General features: G+C 38.9%; 1 protein-coding gene across 14 annotated transcripts in view; it reads left to right on the top strand.

Moving 5' to 3' along the window:
- SYNE1 (spectrin repeat containing nuclear envelope protein 1) overlaps positions 1 to 26,419 on the top strand; it is a 536,476-nt gene that overhangs the window by 249,513 nt on the left and 260,544 nt on the right. For all 14 annotated transcript variants that reach the window (XM_077149294.1, XM_077149293.1, XM_077149295.1 and 11 more), the window contains exons 44-53: positions 8,815 to 8,916; positions 10,646 to 10,849; positions 11,878 to 12,085; positions 12,964 to 13,076; positions 14,378 to 14,583; positions 15,506 to 15,661; positions 16,957 to 17,248; positions 18,386 to 18,558; positions 20,757 to 21,066; positions 22,237 to 22,401. In XM_077149294.1, coding sequence (XP_077005409.1) covers positions 8,815 to 8,916; positions 10,646 to 10,849; positions 11,878 to 12,085; positions 12,964 to 13,076; positions 14,378 to 14,583; positions 15,506 to 15,661; positions 16,957 to 17,248; positions 18,386 to 18,558; positions 20,757 to 21,066; positions 22,237 to 22,401 — 1,929 coding nt within the window. The remainder of the gene's footprint in view (positions 1 to 8,814; positions 8,917 to 10,645; positions 10,850 to 11,877; positions 12,086 to 12,963; positions 13,077 to 14,377; positions 14,584 to 15,505; positions 15,662 to 16,956; positions 17,249 to 18,385; positions 18,559 to 20,756; positions 21,067 to 22,236; positions 22,402 to 26,419) is intronic.

Here is a 26,419-nt window from a genome sequence, read left to right as displayed (position 1 = left end):
TATAAATTTTGTACCAAATAAACATTTTTTGCTTTAGTCTCACACATAAGTTGAAATTTTAAAACATTAATTACTATCTATTTTCAGCACCCTGCAGTAAAGACATTCCTTTGTTCTTCTGCCGCTGATAGCTTCAGCCGGGCCGCGCGACCGGTACACTGGGTGGGTTTGGGGCGAGCTCGCAGGGAATTAACCTGGGTAAGCTGGAGCCGGCGCTTTCCCCAGCCGGCGGTCGCGAAGAAGTCGTCACTCAGGCCAGATTTGGGTTAACGCTTTTATTGATACACACCGGGATGGGCCACCGGGGAACCCGAGGAGTGAGACGTCTGGGGTCCGAAGACCCCGGGGCTCGGACGACCCAGAGCGGGGTAAGCGTGGGGCTTAAGTACTCTCGGGGAGGGGTGGAGTCTTGGGCGCACACGTCAGGAAGGGACAGCCGATCACACAAGGCGGGAGGCAGTTGCTAGGCTGAGGGCTTAGGTTAGGTATAGAGGAGTGAAGAGAATAACAGGAAGGCTTGCGGTTTAGTGGTGAGTTACGGAAATGGGCGGTTTACAACAAGAGGGGGAAGGGGGGAACAGAGAGGGGGGTTACAGGTACGGAGGGCAGAGAGTGAATGTAGAGAGGGAGAGAAGGATTAAAAAATTTTAAGCATGGCTAGGCTCTAGTCCCTGAGAAATATGCCACATTCTTCCTCATGCAAAAAACGTTTTTTAAATTTGTACATTTAGTCACTGTCATTATACACTCTAGGCAATCCTAGATTACACCATCTCAATCTTTGTCGTCTATCGTTCTTTCTGATTTCATTTGTGCCCCCACCTCTCCTCCCTCTATCATTCTCACATTCAGCTTCATTCAGCGTTTTAACATAATTATATTACAGTTAGGTAGTATTGTGCTGTTCATTTCTGAGTTTTTACATTCAGTCCTGTTGCACAATCTGTATCCCTTCAGCTCCAGTTACCCAATATCTTACCCTATTTCTGTCTCCTGATGGTCTCTGTTACCAACAAAATGTCCCAAATTTATTTACTAATGTCAGTTTATATCAGTGAACTGACATTACAATGTCAGTGAGACCATACAATATTTGGCCTTTTGTTTCTGGCTAATCACACTCAGCATAATGTCCTTAAGGTCCATCCATGTTGTTACATACTTCATAACTTTGTTCTGTGTTACAGATGCATAATATTCCATCGTATGTATACACCACAGTTTGTTTAGCCACCCGTCTGTTGATGGACATTTTGGCTGTTTCCATCTCTTGGAAATTGTAAATAATGCTGCCATAAACATTGGTGTGCAAATGTCCATTTGTGTCCTTGCCCTCATGTCCTTTGAGTAGAGACAGCATATAGATGGGTCCCATTCCCTAATCCATTCTGCCAGTCCATACCCCCCGATTGGGAAGCTTTATCCATCAACATCAGTGTTATTACTGCCCAGGCAGTACCCTCCTCTACCATTTTGCCTTTTGGCTTTTATATGTCCTTCTAATTTTCCTTCTTTTTACCTTTACTCATGGTCTTCCTTTCTACACTCTTCTCCACACCTCTCTCTTCTGCCTTCGTATATCTGTCTCTAGTGCTCCCTTTAGTATTTCTTGCAGAGCTGGTCTCTTAGTCACGAATTCTCTCAGTGATTTTTTGTCTGAAAATGTTTTAATTTCTCCCTCATTTTTGAAGGACAATTTTGCTGGATATAGAATTCTTGGTTGGCAGTTTTTCTCTTTTAGTAATTTAAATATATCATCCCACTGTCTTCTTGCCTCCATGGTTTCTGTTGAAAATCTATACATAGTCTTATTGGGCTTCCCTTGTATGTGATGGATTGCTTTTCTCTTGCTGCTTTCAAGATTCTCTCTTTCTCTTTAACCTCTGACATTCTGATTTGTTAATGTATTGGAGTATGTCTGTATGAATCTCCTCTCTTTGGGGTTTGCTGCACTTCTTGGATCTGTAATTTTAAGTCCTTCATAAGAGTTGGGAAATTTTCAGTGATAATTTCCTCCATTAGTTTTTCTCCTCCTTTTCCCTTCTCTTCTCCTTCTGGGACACCTAAAACATGTATATTCATGCACTTCATATTGTCCTTCAATTCCCTGAGTCCCTGCTTTTTTTCTGTTTTTTCCCCTATATTTTCTTTTGCCTGATGGATTTCAGATGTTCTGTCGTCCAGTTCACTAATCCTATGTTCTGCCTCTTGAAATCTACCATTGTAGGTTTCTATTATTTTTTTCATCTCTTCTACCGTGCCTTTCATTCCCATAAGTTCTGTGATTTGTTTTTTCAGACTTTTGGTTTCTTCTTTTTGTTCATTCCTTGCCTTCTTTGTATCCTCCCTCAATTCATTGATTTGGTTTTTGATGAGGTTTTCCGTGTCTGTTTGTATATTCTGAATTAAATGTTTCAGCTCCTGTATCTCATTTGAATTGTTGGTTTGTTCCTTTGACTGGGCCATATCTTCAATTTTCCTAGTGTGATTTGTTATTTTTTGCTAGGCATTTAATTACCTTAATTAGTTTATTCTGGAGATTGCTTTCACTTCTTTTACCTAGGGTTTTCTTGCTGGATGAATTTGTTGTCTATCTGTTCTTTGACATTCAGTTCAGCTTTATCTGGACCTTTAGCTTAAGTTTTGTTTAACACAGGAGAATTTTTCAGTTCTTGTCCTGGTTGTATGGTGCCTCCCCCCACCCCCCACCACCCCGAGGAGGGTCTACATAGGTACTATAGACCCCAGCTGGATTTTCCCAGACCAAACTGGCCTCCTATCAGGAGGAAAGAGTCACCTGCGTCAGTTTTTCCTGAGGGTGAGACCCAGCAGGTTGAGAGACTTTCCTGTGAAGTCTCTGGGCTCTGTTTTTCTTATCTTGCCCAGTATGTGGTGCTTGTCTGCCTGCAGGTCCCACCAGCATAAGGTGATGTGGTGCCTTTAATTTTGGCTGGGGGCATGGTGGAGACAGAGGAGACGTTGTAGGCTGGTTTTAATGGCTTCAAATTACCAAGCCCTGGTTTCTGAATTCCTTGAGAGAGGGATTCCACCTGAGTTAGGCTTCACCCCTCCCCTGGGGAAGGCACAGGTTCCAGACAAGCCCTTAAAACGAGTTTGTTTTTGCCTATACCTGGGGCAGTTGCAGCCTGGGGAGCCCTGCCACTGCCTTCTCATCTCCATGGTACCAGTTAAGTAGTCTGAACTCAGATTTATGTGGTTTCCCTTGTATGTAGTAGATTGTTTTTCTCTTGCCGCTTTCAGGATTTTCTGCTTCTCTTCAACATTTGACAGACTGATTAGTCTGTGTCTAGGGGATGGCCTCTTTGGATTTATTCTGTTTGGAGTTCATTGGACTTCTTTGACTTGTATATTTATGTCCTTTATAAGAGTTGGGAAGTTTTCCCCCATTATATCCTCAACTACTCTTCCTATCCCTTTACATCTCTTCTCCTTTAGGGAAACCAATGATTCTTATATTTGTGTGGTTTGTTTTGTACATCATTTCCCTGAGATCCATTTCAAATTTTTCCATCGTTTTTGTCATTTGCCCTTTTGAGTGTTCGAAGTCAGTTATCCTGTCCTCTAGATCACTTATTCTTTCTCTGCCTCGTCAAATCTGCTGTTGTGTGCCTCTAGTATGTTTTTTATTTGGTCAACAGAGTCTTTAATCTCTGTGATATCTGCTATTTTTCTATTTACTCTTTCAGATTCCTCTTTTTACTCTTCTACTGTCTTCTTGATCTCCTTTATGTCATTAGCCATCCCACTTATCTTATTAAGCAGAGTTATATGAACATCTTTGATTAGTTATTCCAACATCTGTGTCTCATCTGGTATTTTTATTTGTCCATTGGGCTAGGCTATATCTGTCTGCATTGTGTTATGTTTAGTGATCTCCTGTTGTTTTCATCGCATGTAAATATCTTGACTGACATACTTTAGGAGTTGATTTCCTTCAGTAGTCTAAAGTATTGCATTTGTGGACTGGATGTTTAGCAGGATGCAGGGTATGGGGCAGGGCACATCAGTGTGGGGATGTTTTGCAGTATGGGTATAGGTGCAGGTCGGGATGCTATGCTGGTGTTTGTGTGCGTGGGTGCCCAGAGGCCAGGGAGGATATAGCTGTGCTGGTGCACAGGTCTGGGGGGTATAACTCTGGTGTGCACTGGTCCAGGGCACATGCACAGAGCTGTGGCAGCAGGTCAGCATTATGCCTTCCTGAGCTGGGGGCAGATGTGATCTGGCTGGACAAGTCAGCACTTTCTCAGAGCTGGGAAGTGTGACTGAGGGCCATGCACATGGGCTCATCCAGGAGTGCCATAAACTGATGCACAGAGCTCAGAGGGGCAGAGTGAGGCTGTATGACACTATGGGCAGAGTAGGTGGGTATAGCCTGGGTATGGAAGTTTGCGAGCAGCCTTTATGTACTGGCAACAGCCTTCAGGGAGCAGGAAGGGGGAGGTAGTGCTTGGGAGGGGTTCAGGAGAGGTGGATTGGGCTGCACTTCAGGTGAGGGTGTGAGGTGGGTACGCACGCTCAGGGTTGGCGGTGTGGGGATGCTTGGAGTGCAGTGAGTGAGTGCAGGTGACAGGGTTCAGGTGTGTGGGGTGTGGCATGAGTCGTGGGTCATGGGGCTGCACCGAGGAGGGTAGTGCATTCAAGGAACGCGACTTCACTTACTTCCTAGTCCCCATCTCCCCATCTGTGCAGTTCTGTGGGCTCCGTGCTTCTACTTTAGGCTCAGTTTTCTGTGTCTCAGTTCTCTGCTTTTGGAACCAGGGCCACCCTATGTAAGTCGGTTGCATTATTAAATCGCCATCTCAGTCACCCTTCTGTCCCCTCTCTAACTTTTACTTGGAGCAGGGCTGAACTAGGTCTACCATATTTGGCCATCTTCCCAGAACTCCTCTAATTATCTCTTATAAGTGATATCATACAATATTTGTCCTTGTATGTGCTTTGCTTATTTCACTGATCATGATTTCGGGGTTCTTCCATGTTGCAACTTGTCTCATAGTTTCATTCTTCCTTATGGCCAAATAATATTCCATTGTGTGTATGTACCACATCATGCCTATCCATTCATTTCTTGATGGACACTTGGGTTGTTTCCACCATTTGGCTATTGTGAATAATGCTGCTATAAACATTTGGTGCCTACTTGAGACCCTGTTTTTACTCTCTATGGGTATATACCTGTATGGAAATTCTGTATTTAATTTTTTTTGAAGAACCACCATATTTCTTTCCATAGTAACTGCACCATTTTACATTCACACCAAAATTGTACTTGAGTTCCAATTTCCTGCATCCTCACCAACACATGTAATTTTCTTGTAGGTGTGAAGTGCTATCTTCTTTTGGTTCCCTATAATGGCTAATGGCTAATGATATTGAACATTTCTTCATGTGTTTATTGGCCACTAGTTTATCTTCTTTGAAGAAGTTTCTATTCAAATCCTTTGGCCATTTTTAATTAGATTTTTTTTGTCTTTGTAAAAAAACAATATATAAATATATAAAAATTCTTTATATAACCTGGACATTTCTTATCTGATATATGTTTTGAAACAGCTGTCTGTCATCTGTGGTTGTCTTTTCACTTCCTTGAAACTAAAGTCCATTATTCCTTTCAGAGATACATATGAGCATTGCAAAACTCTCACCTATCTCATGTTACTTATTTGAAATTTAAGGTGTGGATAAGAGTTTTCTGATTTTTATCACTTCTTAGTTGAGGCTCCTTACTTAAAGAAACACTTGTAGGAAAATAAAAGTCTATAAGATCCATAATTTTTCACATTCATCTGAGATTATGTCACCTTCCTACCTGAAAAAGAAATTGAAAATGTTTTGTAATTTAGCAATACATAGTTGGCTTTGACCCTTTCGCGTTCTAGTCACTAATGTTCTTCTAAACAACTTTTATACACATCTCTTGCATTCATTTATTCATTCATTCATCACATTCTTTTTTAATGCAATTTTATTGAGATATATTATATAGTCACATACCATATAGTTATCCAAATTATATAATCTGTAGCTCACAGTATCATCATTTAGCTGTGACTTCATCAATTTTTTAACATTTTCATTACTCCAAAAATTATCTAAGAATAAAAGTAAATATAAAAAAGAATACCCTGAATATCTCATACCCCCCCATGATTTATTTATTGTCAGGTTTTTTTTTTTTTTTTTTTTGGCTAATCTGTCCATACACTGGATAAAGGGAGTGTCAGTCACAAAGTTTTCACAACCACATGGTTACACCTTAAAGCTCTATAATATTCAGTCCTCTTCAAGAATCAAGGCAATTGGATTACAGTTCAACAGTTTCAGGTATTTCCCACTAGCTACTCTAATACCCCCCAAATAGAAAAGGAATATCTATAGACTACTTAAGAATAACTTCCAGAATGACCACTTGACTCTATTTGAAATCTCTCCAGTACTGAAACTTTATTTTATTTAAGTTCTCTTCCCCCTTTTGGTCAAGAAGCTGTTCTCAATCCCACAATGCGAGGGCCAGGCTCATTCTCTGGGATCATGTCCCCCATGGCCAGGGAGATTTACACCCCTGGAGTCATGTCCACATAGGAGGGAGGGCAGTAAGTTCACCTGCTGAGTTGGCCTAGATACAGAGGCCACATTTTCATTGAATTCTTAATGAGCACCTAATATATGTCAAGCAGTGTTTTAGACTCTGAGAAAACAATATTAAAACAAATTCCTACTATCATGGAATATACATGATTCATATTACAATTTATTATATCTATATTAAATGCCAAGGAGTAATAAGGATTACAGTGAAAAATGAAGCAGGATATAGAAAAGCGAGTGATCAGAGATGCTTATTTTGCAAAGCAGAGTTGACTGCACTTGTTGTGAAGGCAGAGACTGGTCACCATGGAATTCTCTGGCCCCAAGTTCTGGGCCTGGCACATGACAGAAAAGTGAATGATTGACTGTGCAGGTGAATGAATATCTAAATCACCTTTAACCCAAAGAATGCTGTAGAGATTGTATCACCTAAATCCAACTTCTAACACAAGTGGGGAAATTATCAAGAGTAAAAGTAGAGTCAGGAGTGAAGGAGGCTGCAGTCTCTTTAGGTGATGTCTCTAATCATCATTGTTAAATATCATTATTAAACTTTCTGGAATTTTGTAAGGAGCCAGTGTCAAATACTACCATTATTAAAAGACAAATTACAGACATTTGCAGCTTAATTAATTATATAAAAAGCAAGCGTAATAAAGGTAATAAATACATAAAACTTATCATTTCCTTATTATTATTTTCTGTATAGCTGTTCTCTGCTGTGGAGCTATTTACAACTATTATATCTGCCTGAGATACTAGAGAACTGTGTGCGGTCCTGCACGAATCTTCCACTTCTATGTACCTTGGCATCACATTGTAGCTAGTAATGAGTCAAGGAGAGAATATTTATACTATGGAAAATGGTAAAGGCTACAGATTTAGAATTAGTTGCTAGATTTTGAATGTTGACCCTAAGACCCAGGGAGCCCGTGTGACACAGACCCACATTAATGAAACCAACTTCAGTCCTTGACAGACATGGTTCGTGCTTGTTCGTTTTAAGTAATAACTTTTATTTTTAGAGCAGTTAAAAGTTTGCAGAAAAATTGCCCTGAAAGTACAAAGAGCCCATATACCCTGCCCCTGCATACCCACCCCCCCAGCCCAGTTTCCTTTATTATTAATGTCTTGTGTTAGTGTGGTACGTTTGTTACAAGTGATGAACCAGTGTTAATAAACTTTTCATTGACGAGCATCTGTAGTTTACATTAAGGTTCCTCTGTGTAAAACAGAGAGGGTTTTTGTAGTACTGACCGCCTGGGTGATACACCAGCTAATAAAATCAATAAACAGATTCAACTCCCCCGTTAGCCGCCGATGGAATCACTTCACAGCACAGTAAGGAAGTGTCGATGAGTCGGTATGAGTCCTTAACTGCTGACTTCCTTCTGGATAAAGACAGTGGTGAGCCTGATAGTAATTCATCACATTTTACTGGGCCGGTAAATTACTTTGTGAATTGAAGGCATCAGGAGGTTTACTAGTGTCCACATGTTTTGAAAATACTATTTTGAAGTCAAGAGAAGTCATTTATTAAATAGTTCCTCATGGAACCAAATAACTAATGAAGAATTAGAATGCCTAAGTTGCTCAGTAGTAGTTCTTTGATTGTTCTTTTCTTTTTATGAGTTAATGTTGGTTGTGTGCAAAAAAAAAAAAGGCAAAATAGTAGATGCCAGTTTCCTAATTAACATGACTTCTGCTTTAACACCCTTAAAATGTTTATTTTAAATGTTTCTTTTCTACAGTGTATCATCAGAGTATGTAACATACTTGTCCTGTGTTTGTTTAGAAATACTTCTTCAAGGGTGTAATGCTGTCATGGTAACCAGTGACATTAGTGTTAATGAATAAATGACAGTTAGCCTGTAAAAATCCCCACTGACTCAAGACTTAGGTCAGTGTTTTCTTTTTCCAAGAGCTCTTTTTTTTTTTTTTACTCATAAGAGGGAGGAGAGAGGTAGGAAGTAAGAAAATTCCATGTACTTCCTCCCATTCCATCAAGTAAAAGTTAATAGTGACATTTTCCCACTTTCATAAACACTGACAACCTTCTGAAAAATGAAACAGAGGTGATTTTTTTCTTTTTCATTTTTTTACACTGGCTTAAAGTCAGGATATTTTAACAGAGTTAGCTCACAAGTACAGCATGTAAAAGTTTTGATTAATTATGGTTTTCCCCTTTGTCTTCTATTTTGACAGTCTGAAGTTAAAAACAAGGCTTTGAGATTGGAAGAACTTCATTCCAAAGTTAATGATCTTAAAGAATTAACTAAAAATCCAGAAACACCGCCAGACCTTCAGGTAAGCACTAAATCATGTCTTTAATACCTATTAAAAACAAAGACACTATTGATCTGTCTGTCCCCTATCTCTCATTCTTTATGTACACAAATATGAGCACATGCATACTATATCTATATATTCTCATTGCTGACCTCAATATAATTCCAAGCTAACATCTAGACCTTAACAGATATGGGGCATAAAATATAAGCATCTTTAAAATTCCTTGTGTCAGTATTAATAGTGTATTACCACTCAAAGATTGCAATATGGTTAGTTCTCAGTTTTCCTTATTAAATTTTTGGAAGCCTCATCAACCGGCTCATCTCATGGGCCACTGTCTTTCCGGACAGGAAAAAGAGCAGCACATAGGACTACTGATCTCTCTCAAGGGTCTGTGTGGATGGCACAGAGCCACAGGAACCATAAGGAAGCTGGGTAGAGCATGGTTGAGCCACTTCCTGGCCAGGGCCCAGGAGCAACCAGGGGCTGGAGGGTCGCTGGGGGCCTCTTTGGCTGTCAGCACCACAGGCTCCAGACCCAGGGCTCTGCTGCATCACTTTAGACTCTAATTTTGATGCTGTCTTCATGGATTTTCTCTCCTTCTCTTGTGCCTTTGCCCTTCGTTTCTCCTTCTCACTAACCAATCTGTCTGGCTTGATCAAATCTGCTTTTGCTTTGACCTGGGACTCTGTATCCATCAGTTGGTACTGATGGTGGGTGATATCCATGTTCCAGAATATTAGAAGCAGTGTCACCTGAGAGAGGAGAAGCAAGTGGGATGGGGAAAACTGGATCATGCTAAAGAATTGAAGAGGAGTATGTATACATGCCTCAACTTATGTTGAGGCTGTAGGTGGGTAACTGTAGACTTTGGTAGAGTGAAAATGGTGGCAGGATTTTGGAAGAGAGCTAGGGCTCTGCTTTTAATCCTTCCCCTCACTGTACATACTCAAGGAAGGGGTGTGGACGTGACATTGCCTGACCTCAAGCCTACTGAGGAGGTGTCATTGGCCTCTTTGACTTCCTGTATTGAATAATATCCTCACCCTTCCCATTTTCCCATTGCTTAAAATGTTTGGCAACTTGTGACCACTGATTTGCCCCACTTAGAAAAGTCGTATTAGCATTGGAGATATCTTTTATGGTTAGCTTTAATTTTTTTTTTTAATGTTTATTGTGGTAAAATAGATGTAGCATAAAATTTGCCATTTTCACCATTATTAATAATGGTCCAGTTCAGTGGTCTTAACTATATTCAAAATTTTGTGCAGGCATCGCCATTATTTATTTCTGAATCTTTTTGTCACCTCAGACAGAATCTCTGTACCACTAAGCATTACTCCCTATTCCCTCTCCCCCACCCCATAACCTTGAATCTACTTTCTGTCTTTATGGATATGCCCATTCCTGATATTTTTTATAAGTGGAATCATACAATATTTATCTTTTTGTATCTGCCTTATTTCACTCAGCATGTTTTCTAGGTTCATCCATGTTGCAGCATGTGCTAGATCTTCATTATTTGGGGGGACTGAATAATATCCCACTGACTGGACAGGCTACTTTCTTTATCCATTCATCTGTCAATGGATGCTTAAGTTGTTTCCACCTGTTGACTATTGTGAATAACGTTTTTATTAACATTGGTGTGCAAGCCTAAAGTGTTTCGTGCATGAGCAGAATTTCTACTGAATGAATGTTCCTGTGGTCTTCATGTATTTTAATAACTCTTCTTTGTATTTAGTTTATCGAAGCTGACTTGAGGCAGAAACTGGACCATGCCAAAGAAATAACTGAGGTAGCAAAAGGGACCCTAAGAGATTTCATGGCTCAGGCCACACAGGTGGAGAAATTTGTTAATGACAAAACAACCTGGTTGTCAAAACTGGAAGAATCCTTGCTGAACTATACTCAAGCTGAAACTTGTGAAGGGTTGAAAAAAGTAAAGGTAGGTAATAAGCACATTATTCAATGTTTCCACTCGAATGGTGGTATTCTCCTGTTTTGTGGTTACTATAATAAAAAGTAAATCCTCAGCTCTGGATTACCCATATTAACTTCAGACCAGATAGTCCAAGACGTAGGACACATCAGAATAAGCCACAGGTGAAGAACTAAGTGCAAGTGGTAAAAAAAACAAAAAAAAAAACAAAGGTGAATAATGTGCAAAATAAAGTGAAAACGTAACATCCCTGAAGAGCTTGCTCATAGACCATGCTTGCTAATATCTTAATAGAATTGTGGAGCCTCTGGAAGACCTGTTGGACTTTCCCTGCATTTTCAAGCTTGCACGTCAAGTCGTTTTTCAGTATTTAATTATTTGCATTGGTCAGTATCATTGTTTTAATCTAGAGAAGGGTACATTTAAGCAGAAACAGTTGAGAAAAGGCTCTAGTCCCATGATGTCTATATTCACAGATGATGCAGAATAGACTCCTACATGTTGGTGTAGGAGTGTGATTCCTGTAGAGTCATATTCACACCCTGACTCTATGAGAAGATCACTGAGTTGACTTTTCAACATGTGTGCTCTATTCCCCTTGAGTATATTTTCTTACCATACTTGACATGAAGGACATACATCGGGGCCTGTGGCACTGAAAAAAATCTCAAGTAGTGCCAATGTGAACTTAGGAGGCTGACTCCATTAACATTTTCTAATGAGCTGACCAACCGGAGATTGTGAACTGGAATCCACAAGTGGCTATTCAATTTGCTTCAAGAGCTAGACTATAATGTAAATTCTAGCCACCTCCCGATGGGCCTTTGCTGGTGACCCAATGAGAACCAAGGCAAAAGTTCAGAAAGGAGCAATATAGATTTATCACAAATACTCCGTTACTCCAAAAATCTCACCAAAATGTATATGCAACTGAGTGGGGTGCAATACCCTCAATTTTAGGTTTACAGAAATAATACTATGGTATTTCTTGTGAATGTGATGAATGTCCTTCATGGTATACTTTTATTCTGTAGGAAATACAAAAAGAACTTCAGAACCAGCAAAGCAGTATAAGCGCAACCCAAGAAAATCTTAATAGCTTGTGCCGCAAATACCACTCGGTTGAGTTGGAAAGCCTGGGCGGTGCGATGACGGAGCTGATAAAGAAACATGAAGCTGTGAGCCAGCTGTGCTCCAAGGCACAGGCCAGCCTGCAAGAATCTCTGGAAAACCATTTCAATGGTGAGCTCCAACAGGCCTTAGCATGAATTGTTTGTTTATGAGAAAGAATCCAAACCAAATGCTGCCTAGAAACTGCCAGCAAAAGTTAGAGAAAATTTTCTAAATCACTAAAGGAAATCACTTTGGAATCATTTGGGTTTTGAGATTTGGGCAATTGAGGTGCAATGCATGGGGCTCTCAAAATAAGCAGTCTTCCTCCTCTTCTCCCCCGGGAAGCATTGGTGTCCATCATTTTGAAGATTCTGAATATCATCTGGCTTTTCTACACATAGCATGTTTGCATGGAGAATGACTTCCACAGTTCAAGTGGTCAGCAGCCACTGTCCAAATAAGTATTGAAGTGTTTTATGCCGTGATGATGACTCAGTACAGTTGGATATTAAGAGAGTCCATAAAACAGTGACAACCACACACCTAGAAATTTCCAGTCATATATCCCTGACTTTGCATCCCACATGGCTGGGTCTATTCTTGATGTTGAAGTGTAATGACTCTCTAACTCATCTTGGTGGAAAGTGTAGATATCTCCACTTATTGCCATAAAAATAGTTTTAACACGCTGGAGCATTTCTTCTCTTGTACTTGCACATAATCAAGGAACTAATCCTCTCTCTTTACCAAAAGAAACAACATGGGGAAATGGGCATTTTGGGAATACAAATTTCTTTACAGTCTCTTTTCTGAGATAGTTTCTCAATTTTACCATGAACAATCATGCTTGTAGATCATGCTAAATATTTTTATATTATATTCTTTCTGGAATATATTTTTGTAAGGCAAGGTGATGGGCTAAATGCAGAATTAAGTTATTGGGTAATTCTGGAATCTCATTCAGTATTTTGGATTTATTCTTTATTCTTAATTTTTACTTTCAAAAGAGTCTATGCAGGAATTTCAAGAATGGTTTTCGGGAATAAAGGCAGCAGCAAAAGAATCATCAGATAGAACTGGTGACAGCAAAGTTCTGGGGGCAAAGCTGCACGATCTCCAGGTACAAAAACTGATGATTCTTTTTATTTTTCTCCAAACTGTACTCAAGTGTCTTCAGGTCAGACTTAAATCACCTCTTTTTCCACATCTTCCTTTTTGATTCAATCTTTCCTTCTCTAACGTAATAGGGATTCCTGAGTTAGAAAGAGATAGGCAGTTTGAAAAGTTGAGAAAATAAGTTGAAGCTAGAGGATTTCTAGGTCTTTTTTCCTTTCACTTTTTAGCCTATTGGTGTTTCTTTGGAAATCATTAGAAAATAAATCTAATTTGAACTTTTAGAGGAGTAGGAACATAAGTAGTTTTATCAGTTTTATGGCATTATTGTGGAGGAGTTTTAAAAAGAAGGAGAGGTGTCTGTTTTTAAAGAGCTTGCAGTCTAAGTTTGGAGATGGAATCTATTAAAATTAAAATCATAGTTGTCAGAGCTTTTATAACTTTCACTGACAATGAAAAATGTAGGAATCTATAAAGTAAAAGGCTATTGTGAAGCAGAGTTCAGAAATGTTTTATAGAAGAAGAGGATCAAGTTAAGTCTCAGCCAAATTTTTCACGTTACTAATCTGAGCAAAATTATTACATTAAATATTATAAAATAATTTTTAAATTAATGAAGACTGCAAGGATTCTGTGGTCTAATTGGGGGATGACAATTATGTCAACAGCTTATTATATTAGAAAGTAGGATAGAACATTGTTGTAATGAAGATGTTTTGCAGGACGCATGGTGAAATCAGATGTGGAGTTCCCCCTTTTAAGGCTAAGATGCCAATGTGAAACTCGACAAGGAACATCTGAGTGACAGTCATACAGACCACTCTGGGACTCAGGGGCAAGGCAGAGCCAGAGCTACCGTTCTGCAGTTATTTTGCTTTGCAGAAGCCAGGTTTTTGCATATGATCCTCCAAGGACGAGGTGCATAATGGGAAAGATGGGAGGACAGAACCTCTTGTGTAAAGTGGGTCAGAGTGAAAGGAGAAAAGGCTGACCGGCTAGAGGGATGTCCCACTAACTGTGTGAGGGTGTAGAGCTTAGATGGGGTTGAAGAGAGTGAGAGGGTGAGAGCTGGACATCATTTACATCTAGTCCTTGGTGGCTCCAGTGCCTAACTAGTGCCTTCCTCAAGTTGGAACAGTGCTCATGTGAAACTGTGTCCACCATTCTCAGCCTCGTTAGAGGCCTTTTCCCCTTAGACTTTGTTTTCCTTCTCTTGCTTTTTCATCTCAGCTCATCTGTCAGTAATCCCAAGCATGGGGGTCTCTGAATAATATCAAATGATTTATATTACCTTTACTTCCCTAACAGAGCATTTTGGACTCAGTCAGTGACGGACAGAGCAAACTTGATGCTGTGACTCAAGAAGGACAAACTCTGTACGCTCATTTGTCTAAACAAATTGTCAGCAGTATTCAGGAACAAGTTACAAAAGCCAATGAAGAGTTTCAAGCATTTCTGAAACAGTGCCTTAAAGACAAACAGGCTCTTCAAGACTGTGCTTTAGAACTTGGGAGGTAGGTGTTTGATCAATGCCTGTTTCACTAGTTGCAGAAGAAGCTTCCCAAGCCTTAGAGAAAAGAGATACTGTAAATAAATAAGATTTGAAACTGTGAATTTAAATGATACCCTTTGACCTTATGTGCAAGTTCATACTAGGACAATAATCGATTTTTCAGACTGAAGTTATCATTTGACCTTATTTCCTACATAGGAAGAAGAAAAAAATCATGTTCACTAGTAATTAAGTGGCATATAGAAGTGCATGTGGTTTTTGTCTGTTTGGTTCTGAAGATATTAGTGCTTTGCCACTCCGTTTTTTAAATTATCCAAGCCTTTTCTTTATGTCCAGTGATAGGAGTGAAAACATTTCTATGGATCAGGATTCCAATAAGTAAGATATGGCAATGGGGGCAAATATAAGATTAGGGGAGAAAATAAACACAGAAAAGGTTGTTAATTTATGCTCTTCTGGTGGCAGAGTAGTTTGCCTGCCTCTTCTCTTCTTGGGAAATTTGCGTTTTTTGCAAAAGTTAGAACTGTTAGGCTATGTTCAGAGTCCTATAAGAAACACATTTCTCTTCTTTTCCTGGTGCTCCCATCGCCCCTAATCCAAGGGTCTTTTGTAGTAAGACATAAAGCTAATTGCACAGTAATATGGGGATGTAATCTTGCTGGCAGTTACCAGCTTTGATCATCACTAAATCTATTCAGCTAGATGGGGTGATCCTTTTATTGCTTGAGTCTCAAAAAAATGTCTATGATTTGTCATTCTGTTATTGAAATAAGTGGTAATTTGGGTAGTATTATTGTTGAGTTGGTTTTCTGTCATAAATTTAAAATCCATGAGATCATTACTAACTAAAAATTATCACGACCTCAACTATTAGAATTTATTATAATGCTCATAAAAATTTTCTCTATGGTGCTTTTCTTTAGCTTTGAGGATCAGCACAGAAAACTGAACCTATGGATTCATGAAATGGAAGAAAGGTTAAGTACAGAAAACTTGGGGGAGAGTAAACAGCACATTCCTGAGAAGAAAAATGAAGTGCATAAAGTTGAAATGTTTCTGGGAGAACTATTGGCTGCAAGGTATGGTGTAGAAACAGAATATAGACCCTTTACCTACAACCATGTTTTCATTTGTTTGTTTGATCAATTGGCTGGTCGGTTAGCCAAATGGTTAATTGGTTAGTTGGTTGTTGTAGTTAGTGGTTTCTTCCTGTCTCTGAATGTTTAGAATGGAAAGGATTGTGCAGCCCTCTCTATAGCAACAACAGTTGATCTCATCCATTAAGTAATTCTTCTTGTATCGACAAGTGACAGCTCTTTTCTTCAATTATTATTCAACCCACTTTGTTGCTTAAGCCACCTTCTTGTCTTGACTCACCAAACATTTTTTAAATATAATAAATGTTTTTTAAAATAGGTGCAATGATTTATAACTCTTTGTACAGCTCACACAGTGGTCCATAGGGTGCTGTACATGTAGTGACTGCTTAGGAATGAATAGAGACATTATGTTCTTCCACTGTGTTCGTCCATTCTCTTCTCTGATCTCTGGGTTTTGGTAGAAATGGGACAGAATGAGCTCCCAAAGCCATCTAGCGATTGCATTCTTTTCCTTTGACCTAATTAACAGAGATCCAAAAGGGAACTGGGCAAAGTTTGCAAAACACAACATGGAAACCATATGCCATCACAAAATGTCCTTTTGAAACAACCATTGTTTTACCATTTTTTCTCTGATAAACATTGTGCACAGAACTGGGTGCTTTTGGTATGTAAATGAGGATAGTAAGCCTAACTTGCAAGGCTTGTGGATGGAGCAAAACAAGATATTTTAGGAGACAGAGCTAGAGGAGGAGCGGAAAGTACACAGGCAGGGAGGTCTGCACTATCCACCCACTGATTCTTAGGATGTGGTGCTTCACTGAGCTTTGAAAATGCAGAGGAGGACAGAAGGGTTTTCACAAAGAAGGAATTTCCATGTAGACATAAAACAGCAGAGTATTTTTGAAAATTTCAGGAAGCTTTTCATGGTCAGAAGATTGAATCAGAAGTGGAGAGAGGGTGAAATGAGCCGGGAGAGGCAGGATTGGGCCCAGTTCCTGAACTGAGTAAGAATACAGTAGGGTTTACCATTATTGTTTGTATCTAGGCACAGCATTGATTCAGTCATATCCCCAATGTATACTGACTATATAGTGAGAAACCGGAAGAGAAAGCAGGTAACCAGCCCTGTTTCCAGCAGCTTTATTATAAAGAGTTGCCAGCTGTGAGCCTTTATCCAGTTACAGCTCCAATATCAACGATCATTTGTCAGTCCTCTGCGCTGTAGGATGCTGGAATTAAAACAAACAAAAATTCTGTTGTTTTTTTTTAAGAGAGTCCCTCGATAAGCTTTCCCAGAGAGGGCAGCTTCTCAGTGAAGAAGGCCATGGTGCCGGGAAGGAAGGACGCCTGTGCTCGCAGCTCTTCACCAGCTACCAGAATTTACTCAGACTGACCAAGGAGAAGCTCCACAGCTGCCAGGTGGCCCTCCAGGAGCACGAAGTCCTGGAAGAAGCACTGCAGAGCATGTGGTCCTGGCTGAGGGACGTGCAAGATAGGTTGGCATGCGCAGACAGCACCCTCGGGAGCAAAGGTCTCCTGGAGGAACGGCTGCTACAGCTCCAGGTAGGGGTGGCCCCGTCAAACTTTGGACAGCTTTTGAAGACTAATTTGCATAGATTCACAGACGTTTGCCTCCAGTCTTCATCATGCTGTGAGCTTCGAAGGGAGGATTAGATGGGCAAAGGGGGGGACTTGGGCACAAAACCTAGGGACTGGCCATTTTCCCCCTTTGCAGAAAAACTTTGTCTTAATTGCTTTAAAATAATTTAAATGTTTATCGACTATTCATATGGTAAATAATCAAGAAACATACTGCATGGCTACTCTGCTGCAAGCCCCATGCAAGATACTGGAGTTGTGCAGATGAAAGCTAGAGTGCCTGCTTTCCCAGTCTAGTGGGAGAGACCACTGCATGAATTATCCACCGTGACAGAGGAGTTCTGATCGAAACAACCCAGAACCCACTCAGTGCAGGCAACCTTAACAGAGAGGAATTAGCCGGACAAGGAAAGGAGGGGATTCTAATGAGACAGTTTACATTTTTATTAGACAGGTCTTTATTTCCAATGTAGTTTCTTTTTACTTTTGAAATAAAAGTCAATTCAATTGTAATTTCTAGGTGAGTGGCCCAGTTTTCCAAGACTTTTAATTGGAGTTAACCTTTGGCTCCTAGACTCACAGATATCTAATATTCCAGTAATTGTAATTGTAAATAGGTACATATTCATGATAGAATATTTGAAAGACTCAGTGTCCACAGGTTCTGCTTCTTTTATTCCAGTTTACATTTGAAGGTGGGCTAGGATATTTTCTACCTAAATACTCATCGAGAAGATTTTAAGAAATATGAAAATTTTTTAATATTTATACTGACAAATACTTGTATTGTGACAAAAGGGGAAAAGTTTAAAATAGTTTGGTTATAGAAGTTATTACTGGAATAACAATTCTTTTCCTAGGAATTTAACCTACATATATGTGAGAGGTTATTAAACACCAAAATATGTTTAATGTTTACATCCTGCTGGCAAGGCACTAGATTGAGTTTTCGTTTTCTTCCTCATCCTTTTCTCTCTTCCAGAAATCCAATAATGAATATGTACCATTTTATAGTCCAGGAAAAAAAGAAAAAAACTAGGAAGATATTACTTCCAAAACATTTGTTTTCTGCTTATTTGAATATTCCTTCTTCCTTCGTAGGACATTCTCCTGATGAAAGGTGAAGGAGAAGTTAAGTTGAACATGGCCATTGGTAAAGGGGAGCAGGCATCGAGAAGTAGCAACAGAGAAGGTCAGAAAGTGATTCAGACTCAGCTACAGACCCTTAAAGACCTGTGGGCTAACATCATGAGCTCTTCCGTCCATGCTCAGAGGTATAAAGCCTACTCTTAGTGTTGGTTGCCTAAATAAAGCCTATGGCCTGGTGACATGATGGAGCAGTGCTGAGGTTACCCTGTGGTGGAGTTACCAAGCATAGATCCTAACTAGTGACATCATTCCTGTCTTTGTCTAGATTGTATTTTCTGTAAGGCCAAAGACCAAGCAGTGTGTTTGGCTGTTTGCTTGCATATTTAAATCTCCCATAACATCTCTCATGGAATCTTGCCTATAATATGGACTCAGTAAAACAAGAATATAGTTTTTCATAGCTTTAATGGCCTGTAGCTTTCTTAAAGGGACTCGTGTGAAAATATATTGTTGGCAACTATTGAGCTTAATGGAGCTCTTTAATCAGAAGTGGTGCACACACATTGGGGTTGTTTCGAAATGTGTGGGGTGTTGATTGTCACAGTGATGGAGGTGTCCCTGGTATTTAGTGCCAGAGACCAGGAGAACTAAAGTTCTGTAATACATGGGACATTCTCACACAACCAACGATCAGCCTGGCCAGAATTCTGGCAGAGCCAGTGCTGAAAAGCACTGCACCAGATGCGGTGGGGGTGAAGGTACAGAAGATATTGGGTGTTATACCAGGCAGTAGTTCTCTTTTTATTGTTATTGTATTCATGAGAGAAAGATTTTGAGCTTCCTCTTTCTCAGAGTGCCCACACACCGTCCAGATGGTTTGCTGGACAAGTGGCCTTCACCCAGAATCATTCTGCTCAGGAATCATATTCTGATGATTGTGCTGTCAGATCCCTGAAGAAGCAAGTGTTAAATGTGATTATAATAAATAGGTAGAATAAATTAAACTTCATCACAAAACAAAACAAGATCCTCTAATTATCCTCTGCAATGTGACCACCTATCCGTGGTTACAAACGTAATTTTAGAAGTTTTGTTTTCTGTTTTTTGGGTTTTCCTTTTCTTTAATTTGGAGCACAGGTGGTGACTCCCTTCCAAAAACCTAAACTTAAAATCTTAGTAACAACTCGCAACGATCATGTGGAAAGAAAAATCAGATCCTATGGATCTCTAATTTGATACAGCAGATTCTAGAAGATAAACAGAACTTTCTAATGCTTGGTAATAGTTCAGCTCCATAAGTGTTAATAAAGACACAGGTGAATACATTTTAGATGTTAGAATAAAATGTTAAATACAGGAAGCAATTTCAGATCCTCTACTTCCTCTTAAAGCAATAAATCAGTTTGGCAAATATATATGGAAAAGTAGCAGCATTCAAATTATTGTGCTAAAATAATGAAACAAAGTTGTTTTTGCCATCTAAAAGCTCAGAGTCTACAGTAGGGTATATTCCTGAAAAACTTACTCAGTTTGGGTTACAAAGAGCTTCAAAAAGACTCTTTAGATTGTAGAGGACACAAGATCTGGGGATGTTTTCTGAGAATGATTTGGATATTTGAAAAAGTTATTTGAGGAAAGGACAAGACTTTTAAGTGGTGTATGATGAGGTTCCTATTAATGCAGAAAAAACAGATGGAAACAAGTGGTAGAAGTTCTGGACCACAGATGTAGCTCCGTTTGAAGGAAGGAGCCACAAAGGATGTGTTTAAAATAGTTTGTAAAACTGATTAATGGAGGGTTTTACAATGGCAATCTAGAGAGCCTTTTACTTGACTATGGTATTTGGGACAATGTGGCTCATATTATAATTGCAGTGAGCCCACTCATTCACACTATCAACACAGGAATACTGATCATCGTACACATATGTCCCTAAATGAAAATTAACCAAATGATATTATTTCCTCAGGAAGGCTCCCTTGAATTCTAAATACCAGTTGACTAATAATTACCATCTGATTTTAATAAAATAAACTGAGCCCAAGAAAATGAAGAACTGAAATATATTAAATACAATTCAGTATTGTATTTAATACAATGACTTTTAATGACATGGCATATAAATTATCTGTTCATGTAGGACAATTAGCAGGTGGAAGATAAATCTCAAGATGCACATATGACTATACCATCTTTCTTCTATGTGGACGTAGATTTTATTTTGTTTTAAAGGAGCTGTCTTATGGGTTAGAGAAGTAGGGCTTCTGTCTGCACTTAAAAGTTTTATCATCAATGACAATAGCATTCAGTAAAAGAGCGCATGAGGATGCAATGCCCTGATGACTGATAAACTCACTTGTATAATATGTGATATCAATTCCAGCACTTTAGAGTCTGTGCTTAGCCAATGGAATGACTATCTAGAAAGGAAAAAACAGTTGGAAAAGTGGATGGAGTCAGTGGACCAAAAAGTAGAGCATCCCTTACAACTGCAGCCGGGTTTGAAGGAGAAATTCTCCCTGCTGGACCACTTTCAGTCCATCGTGTCTGAGGTGGAAGACCATGCCGGCGCCCTTCGCAGCCTGGTGGCCAAGTCCAGGGAGCTCTATGCAAAGACCAAGGATGAGTCTTTCAGAGAAACAGCTCAAGAGGAACTGAAGATGCAGTTCAGTGATATAACAACTGTTGCCAAGGTTAGTGCTTTGTAGTGACAAGAAAACGTCAAGACTCAGGTAAAGGATAAACTGTGGATGGAATTAATGGAGATGGCTAAGGAAAGATCATTTCTCACCTGTGAATCCCTGTACATTTTTTTTTTTTTTTTTTTTACTTTCTACAATCTGGGATTATTCTTAATGTTATTTCTCTTCTTTCTCCTCTCCTTTCAATGTTAGTCAATCCATTCACATTATGCAATTGCCTACATATCCGTATCAGTACTTACGGTTGTTTTTCTTTTGCTGACATTTATAGTTTTTGTGTTAAATGCCTTTCCCTGTTCTCCAGAACACAGGCTACTTTACATAATATTAAGATTTCCTTCAATTCTGTATCTGAATCTTTACTTTCCTCCATGATTTTTTTCTTTTGTAACAATGTTAAAGAAGTTATATAAGAGATTTTTTGTTCCTTTCTTTTTTTTTTTTGGCATGGACAGGCACCGGGAATCAAACCAAGGTCTCCGGCATGGCAGGCAAGAACTCTGCCACTGAGCCACCGTCACGCCACCCACCTCTTTTCTTTTTTTGGCCTTTTGGGAACTGTCATTTGTTTACCTCCATTTTTAGCTTGGAATGATTAAGAAATATGACTGGAGCAAAAAAGACCTAAATTTAAATCCCAACTTCGCCCCTTTTTTGATGTGTGGCTTTGGGAATGTTACTTAGCCTCTGTAAGCTTGCATGCTCTTTCCTGCAAAATGGTGAAAATAGTAGTGTCTGCATTGTAGGGCCATTGTGAGATTCAATAAACAAATGCATTTGAAGTGCTTACAGAATGCTGTACACAAAGCCAGCATAGATAATTACTTTAATAACAACAGTAATTGTTATTATACTATTAGAATAGAATAGTGAATTTTTAGTGATGGGTCTTAAGTAAGATTCATTAAGCATAGATTTTATGCCAAGCAAGACATTGCAAACTGATAGGAAGAATGGTTGCTTCCTGCAAGTCCTTCAGTCTAAGATAGACTTGATCTCATCTTAAAATATTAAATGAAGAGAAACAGAAGAATCAGAATGAAATCTTCTGAGACATATTTTAGGAGACCTAAATAGGCCTGTTCTCTTACCCAGTTCCATATTTCTGATAACCAAGAACAAAAAAGACTTTCATTAAAGTAGATTTTCTTTGTTTACCAGGAGAAAATGAGGAAAGTGGAAGAGATCGTGAAAGATCATCTAATGTACCTGGATGCCATCCAGGAATTTGCAGATTGGCTGCACTCAGCAAAAGAAGAGCTTCACCGGTGGTCAGATATGTCTGGGGATTCATCAGCCATCGAGAAAAAGTTGTCTAAAATTAAGGTCAGAAAATTGTCAGATATTATAGTTACATGTTTCATTGGTTTCTGAGTGTAGCATCCCAAGAATAAAGTTCTACTTAAAATATTTCCTTGCTATTTTGTGTTCATAGGTGTTTATTTCCTTTCACTCCACTAATTGTAAACATAAGCAAGATAAAGGAGGAATTTAAAACACGTTATACTTTAAACAAAATGTAGTAGGTCGCTGCTGCGAGCTTCTGTATGCAAATGTGCTTATTGCTCTATGGCTATTGTACGAAACACCAAGACGTATATATATGTCTGCTTGGTGGTCTGAAAAATCAGACACTATTTCCTCTTAGGGTGGAAGAAAAGTTTCTAAAGTAACTTAGCTAAGTACATTTGGACAATAACTTGAAACTGTCGTTCTAGATATCTTATTCTGCTTTTCTAGCCAACGGTTTGACAGGAGAACAGAAGACAGTATTTTGGAGGATAATAAAGGTATCACCTACTATTACTGCTCAGAAGAACAATTTCATAAACAGAAATTCACAATTTTTGAAGGAGTTGGAGGTTTTTAATATCTTTAGTGTTTCTGGTTGATTGTGTATTGAATTGAAATACCCCCCCCCCATAGAAAATCATAGTTTTTTTTGCGTGTCTGCTGTATGGCAGGGTTATATTTCATTATTTTTCCAAGTGAGTATCCAGTTATTACAGCACCATTTGTTGAATTTTTGTTTGTCTGCTTTGCTTGTTTGGTTTTTGGGAAGTACACGAACCATGAATCGAACCTGGGTTTCCCACAGGGCAGGTGAGAATTCTACCGCTGAATTACCCTTACATCCAATAGAAAATCATAAATTTTAATATAGGAATTAAGCAATTATGAATTCCTCAATGGTTTAGTTTTAGGTGAAGAAATGTTGGGACTAAAGTAATTTAATTGTGGTCAGGAATTTAAGACCCAGTTTGTATTCTGATCCCTAAAGATCAAAATATAAGAATCATAAAAATAAAATAATAGCCATAATAATCACACTTCTGAGAATTTACTTAGACATAAAACACCTCATTTAATCTCACAATGACCCTGTAGAGCTTAAATAAGAAATGATTCTTGTGAAGCCAGTTTTTAAGTCTTTATTAGCTCTGCAACTAAGTTTCTCAGTAATGTGCTAAATTATTCATCCATCCATTCAGTTCATCCAGTTATTTGACCAGGGTTGAGCATCCCTTAGAGAACTCACAGTCTAGTAGGGAACAATGATGCAGGAACCAATATTTATAAAATAATATGGAAGAGTAATGATAGCTCTGTACACATTTCTTGCTCAGGCTTTGGAATCAAAGAGCATCTTACCACTTCTAATTTTCTAGCTGCATCTTTGGGAAAACCTCAATCTTTTAATTTGTAATATTGGAATATCAACTGTACCTGTTTCAGAGGGTTGTTCTGAGGACTAAATTAGATGATGCACGTAAAGTATCATGTGCCTGGTACACAGAATGTGCTCAGTAAGAAAATTAAGGGTGCATTTCCTGGTGCCTGCCCATGTGAAAAAAAGAAAATCCAGGGGGGATGTGATAAAGGAGAGATGTAATCGGCTGTGGGGCAACAGCGTGGGAAGTCAAGGGTGAAGGTGGAGTCTTTACTCAGAGGCTCTAGAGCGATCACCCCTGAAAACAATAACATGCCCAAGAGCCGGTTTAAGAGGGGGAAAGATGAGAATTCAATTTTGAACAGGTAGAACTGAACCGCCCAGATGGTAAACTCTAGCCAGCAACTGATGCTCGAGTCTGAATTGATGGTCAGGAAGTTGAATTGAAGACAGAGTTGGACATAATCAGCATATAATTTATAGTTGAAGCTACCAGAGTGGGTGAAAGCAATATGTACATACAAGATAAACAGAAAAAGGGCACAAGATGGTACCGGTACTTACCAGGAGAGAGAGCAGGAAGAGAAGTAAGAGGAAGAGCCAGAGGGCATGGGGTTGATTTGAGGTGTGTCACCACTGTGACAGACACTGTGTGGGCAGCCACTAAGAGAAAGACCCTGGGTGACAGACCGTTTGTCCACCCAGAGCCATTTCACAGCGAGAGATGGGGGGAATTCAGGTCCCAAGGAGGCAGAAAGAGTGGGCAACTGTTCTGAAAAGCTGATATGAGGAAATTAGGATCATTCTTTTACAAAATCTGCTTCCCATGTTACCAATCTCTTTCTTTTTTTGAAATATGCACATCAAGAAAGATAGGTGTTCTAGTTTGCAAGCTGCCAGAATACAATATACTAGAAACAGAATGCCTTTTAAAAGGGGGGATTTGTTAAGTTTTTTTAAATTTTTTTTTAATTGCAGTTCTAAGACTGTGAAAATGTCCCAGTTAAAGCAAGTCTATAAAAGTGTCCAAATTAAGGCAACAATAAGAGGTTACCTTCACTCAAGAAAAGTCGATGAAGTTCAGGGTTTTTTTTTTCAACTGGAAAGGCACATGGGGAACATGGAGACATCTGCTAGCTTTTCTCCCAGCTTCTTGTTTCGTTAAGTTCCCCAGACGCATTTTCCTTCTTCATCTCCAAAGGTCTCTGGCTGTGTGGGCTCTCGGCCTCGTGGCTCTTGTGGTTCTCTTGGCTCTCCTGCTTCTCTCTCCAAAATGTTTTCTCTTTTAAAGGATTCCAGTAAACTAATCAAGACCCATCTGCAATGGGTGGAGACACAACTCCATGGAAGCCATGTAATCAAAAGTTACCACCCACAATTAGGGGGGCCACATCTCCAGGGGAACAATCAAAAAGGTCCCGGCTAGCAATATTGAATGAGGATTAAAGGACGTGGCTTTTTCTGGGGTCCACCACAGATTTAAACTGGCACAATAGGGGATATAGGAGAAGGAAGTGAAGGAAAGAAATTGGAATTTGGGAAAAAGAAAGGGAAGCCTGGTGAAGGTAGCCTTCCAGAATTTCTCATCAGGACTGAAGATAGGCTGGTTTATGAGTAAGGAGAAAGCCATGGAGGTGGCAGTTAAGCACCCACTGTGGCATTGGACACCGTTGCCTGTCCCCATCCCAGAAGTAATCATTGCCACTCAGCAAAATGAGTCTGTGTGTATGAGGGTGTTTATATCTATATCTGTACATGCATGTGTACCTAGATATAATACTTTTAAAGACTTTAAATACAAGAAAGAAAATTCATGTAAAAGTTATTTCAAAACACTTGAAAATGTTAATGTTCTTCAAAATCTTTAGAAGAAGAACTAGTGCTTGCAAATATTGAAATGTCCCCTTTTCAGAGGATCATCATTGAAGAGTATTTTGGGAAACTGATTTTTGACAGTTGGTACTTTCTGAACTCCAAAGCTGAAATCACTCATAAAGGCAAATTATAAATATTTAAATATAATAGAGTTTTTAAAAGCTTATAATTTTCCTTCATCAAATCACTACTTATTGATTAATAGGGAAGGTTTTTGTATTCCTGCTGCTAAGGAAAGGATGAATATGTATATTAAATGTATACTGTGTGTAGGGATTTCATGTTAGTGCTTTGGATTGCTATATGTCTTAGTACTTTTATAAGATATACACTAAAATGTGGCTCTGCTATATGTAATTGTTAGAAGATATATTTATTTCAAACTAATTTAATCAAATATGACTATATTAAATAGACTAGTTAAGATACTACTTAGGTTTAGCATGATTTATGAAGTACTCTCTCCATGCTTGGCATTTCAATTTTTTCTTTACTTGTCAATTTGCAATTGATTTTCTTTTTGAAGCTTTTCTCTAAGAACCATCTTTTCTTTCCATTTAATCCAGGAGTTGAAGTCATAATTTTGGACCAATATTAACATAATCCTGACTTTAGCAATAGATCTGTAAATATGTAAACACTAGATGGTGATGTCAGTGAGAGGAATTTCAAGAAAAGAATCTGTTCTCAGAAAGAAGTGCCCCTATTATAAGTATTTAACAATGCATATTGTAATTTTATCTTGTCCCTTGGAGCATTTGAATGCTTTAAGACACAAATTATAGCTAACTTGTGAAA

This window comes from Tamandua tetradactyla, chromosome 2 (genome assembly GCF_023851605.1).
Source record: "Tamandua tetradactyla isolate mTamTet1 chromosome 2, mTamTet1.pri, whole genome shotgun sequence".
In the NCBI taxonomy this organism is placed as follows: domain Eukaryota; kingdom Metazoa; phylum Chordata; class Mammalia; order Pilosa; family Myrmecophagidae; genus Tamandua; species Tamandua tetradactyla.
Note: the sequence above shows the minus strand (reverse complement) of the source record. Positions and strands in the feature narration are given on the sequence as shown.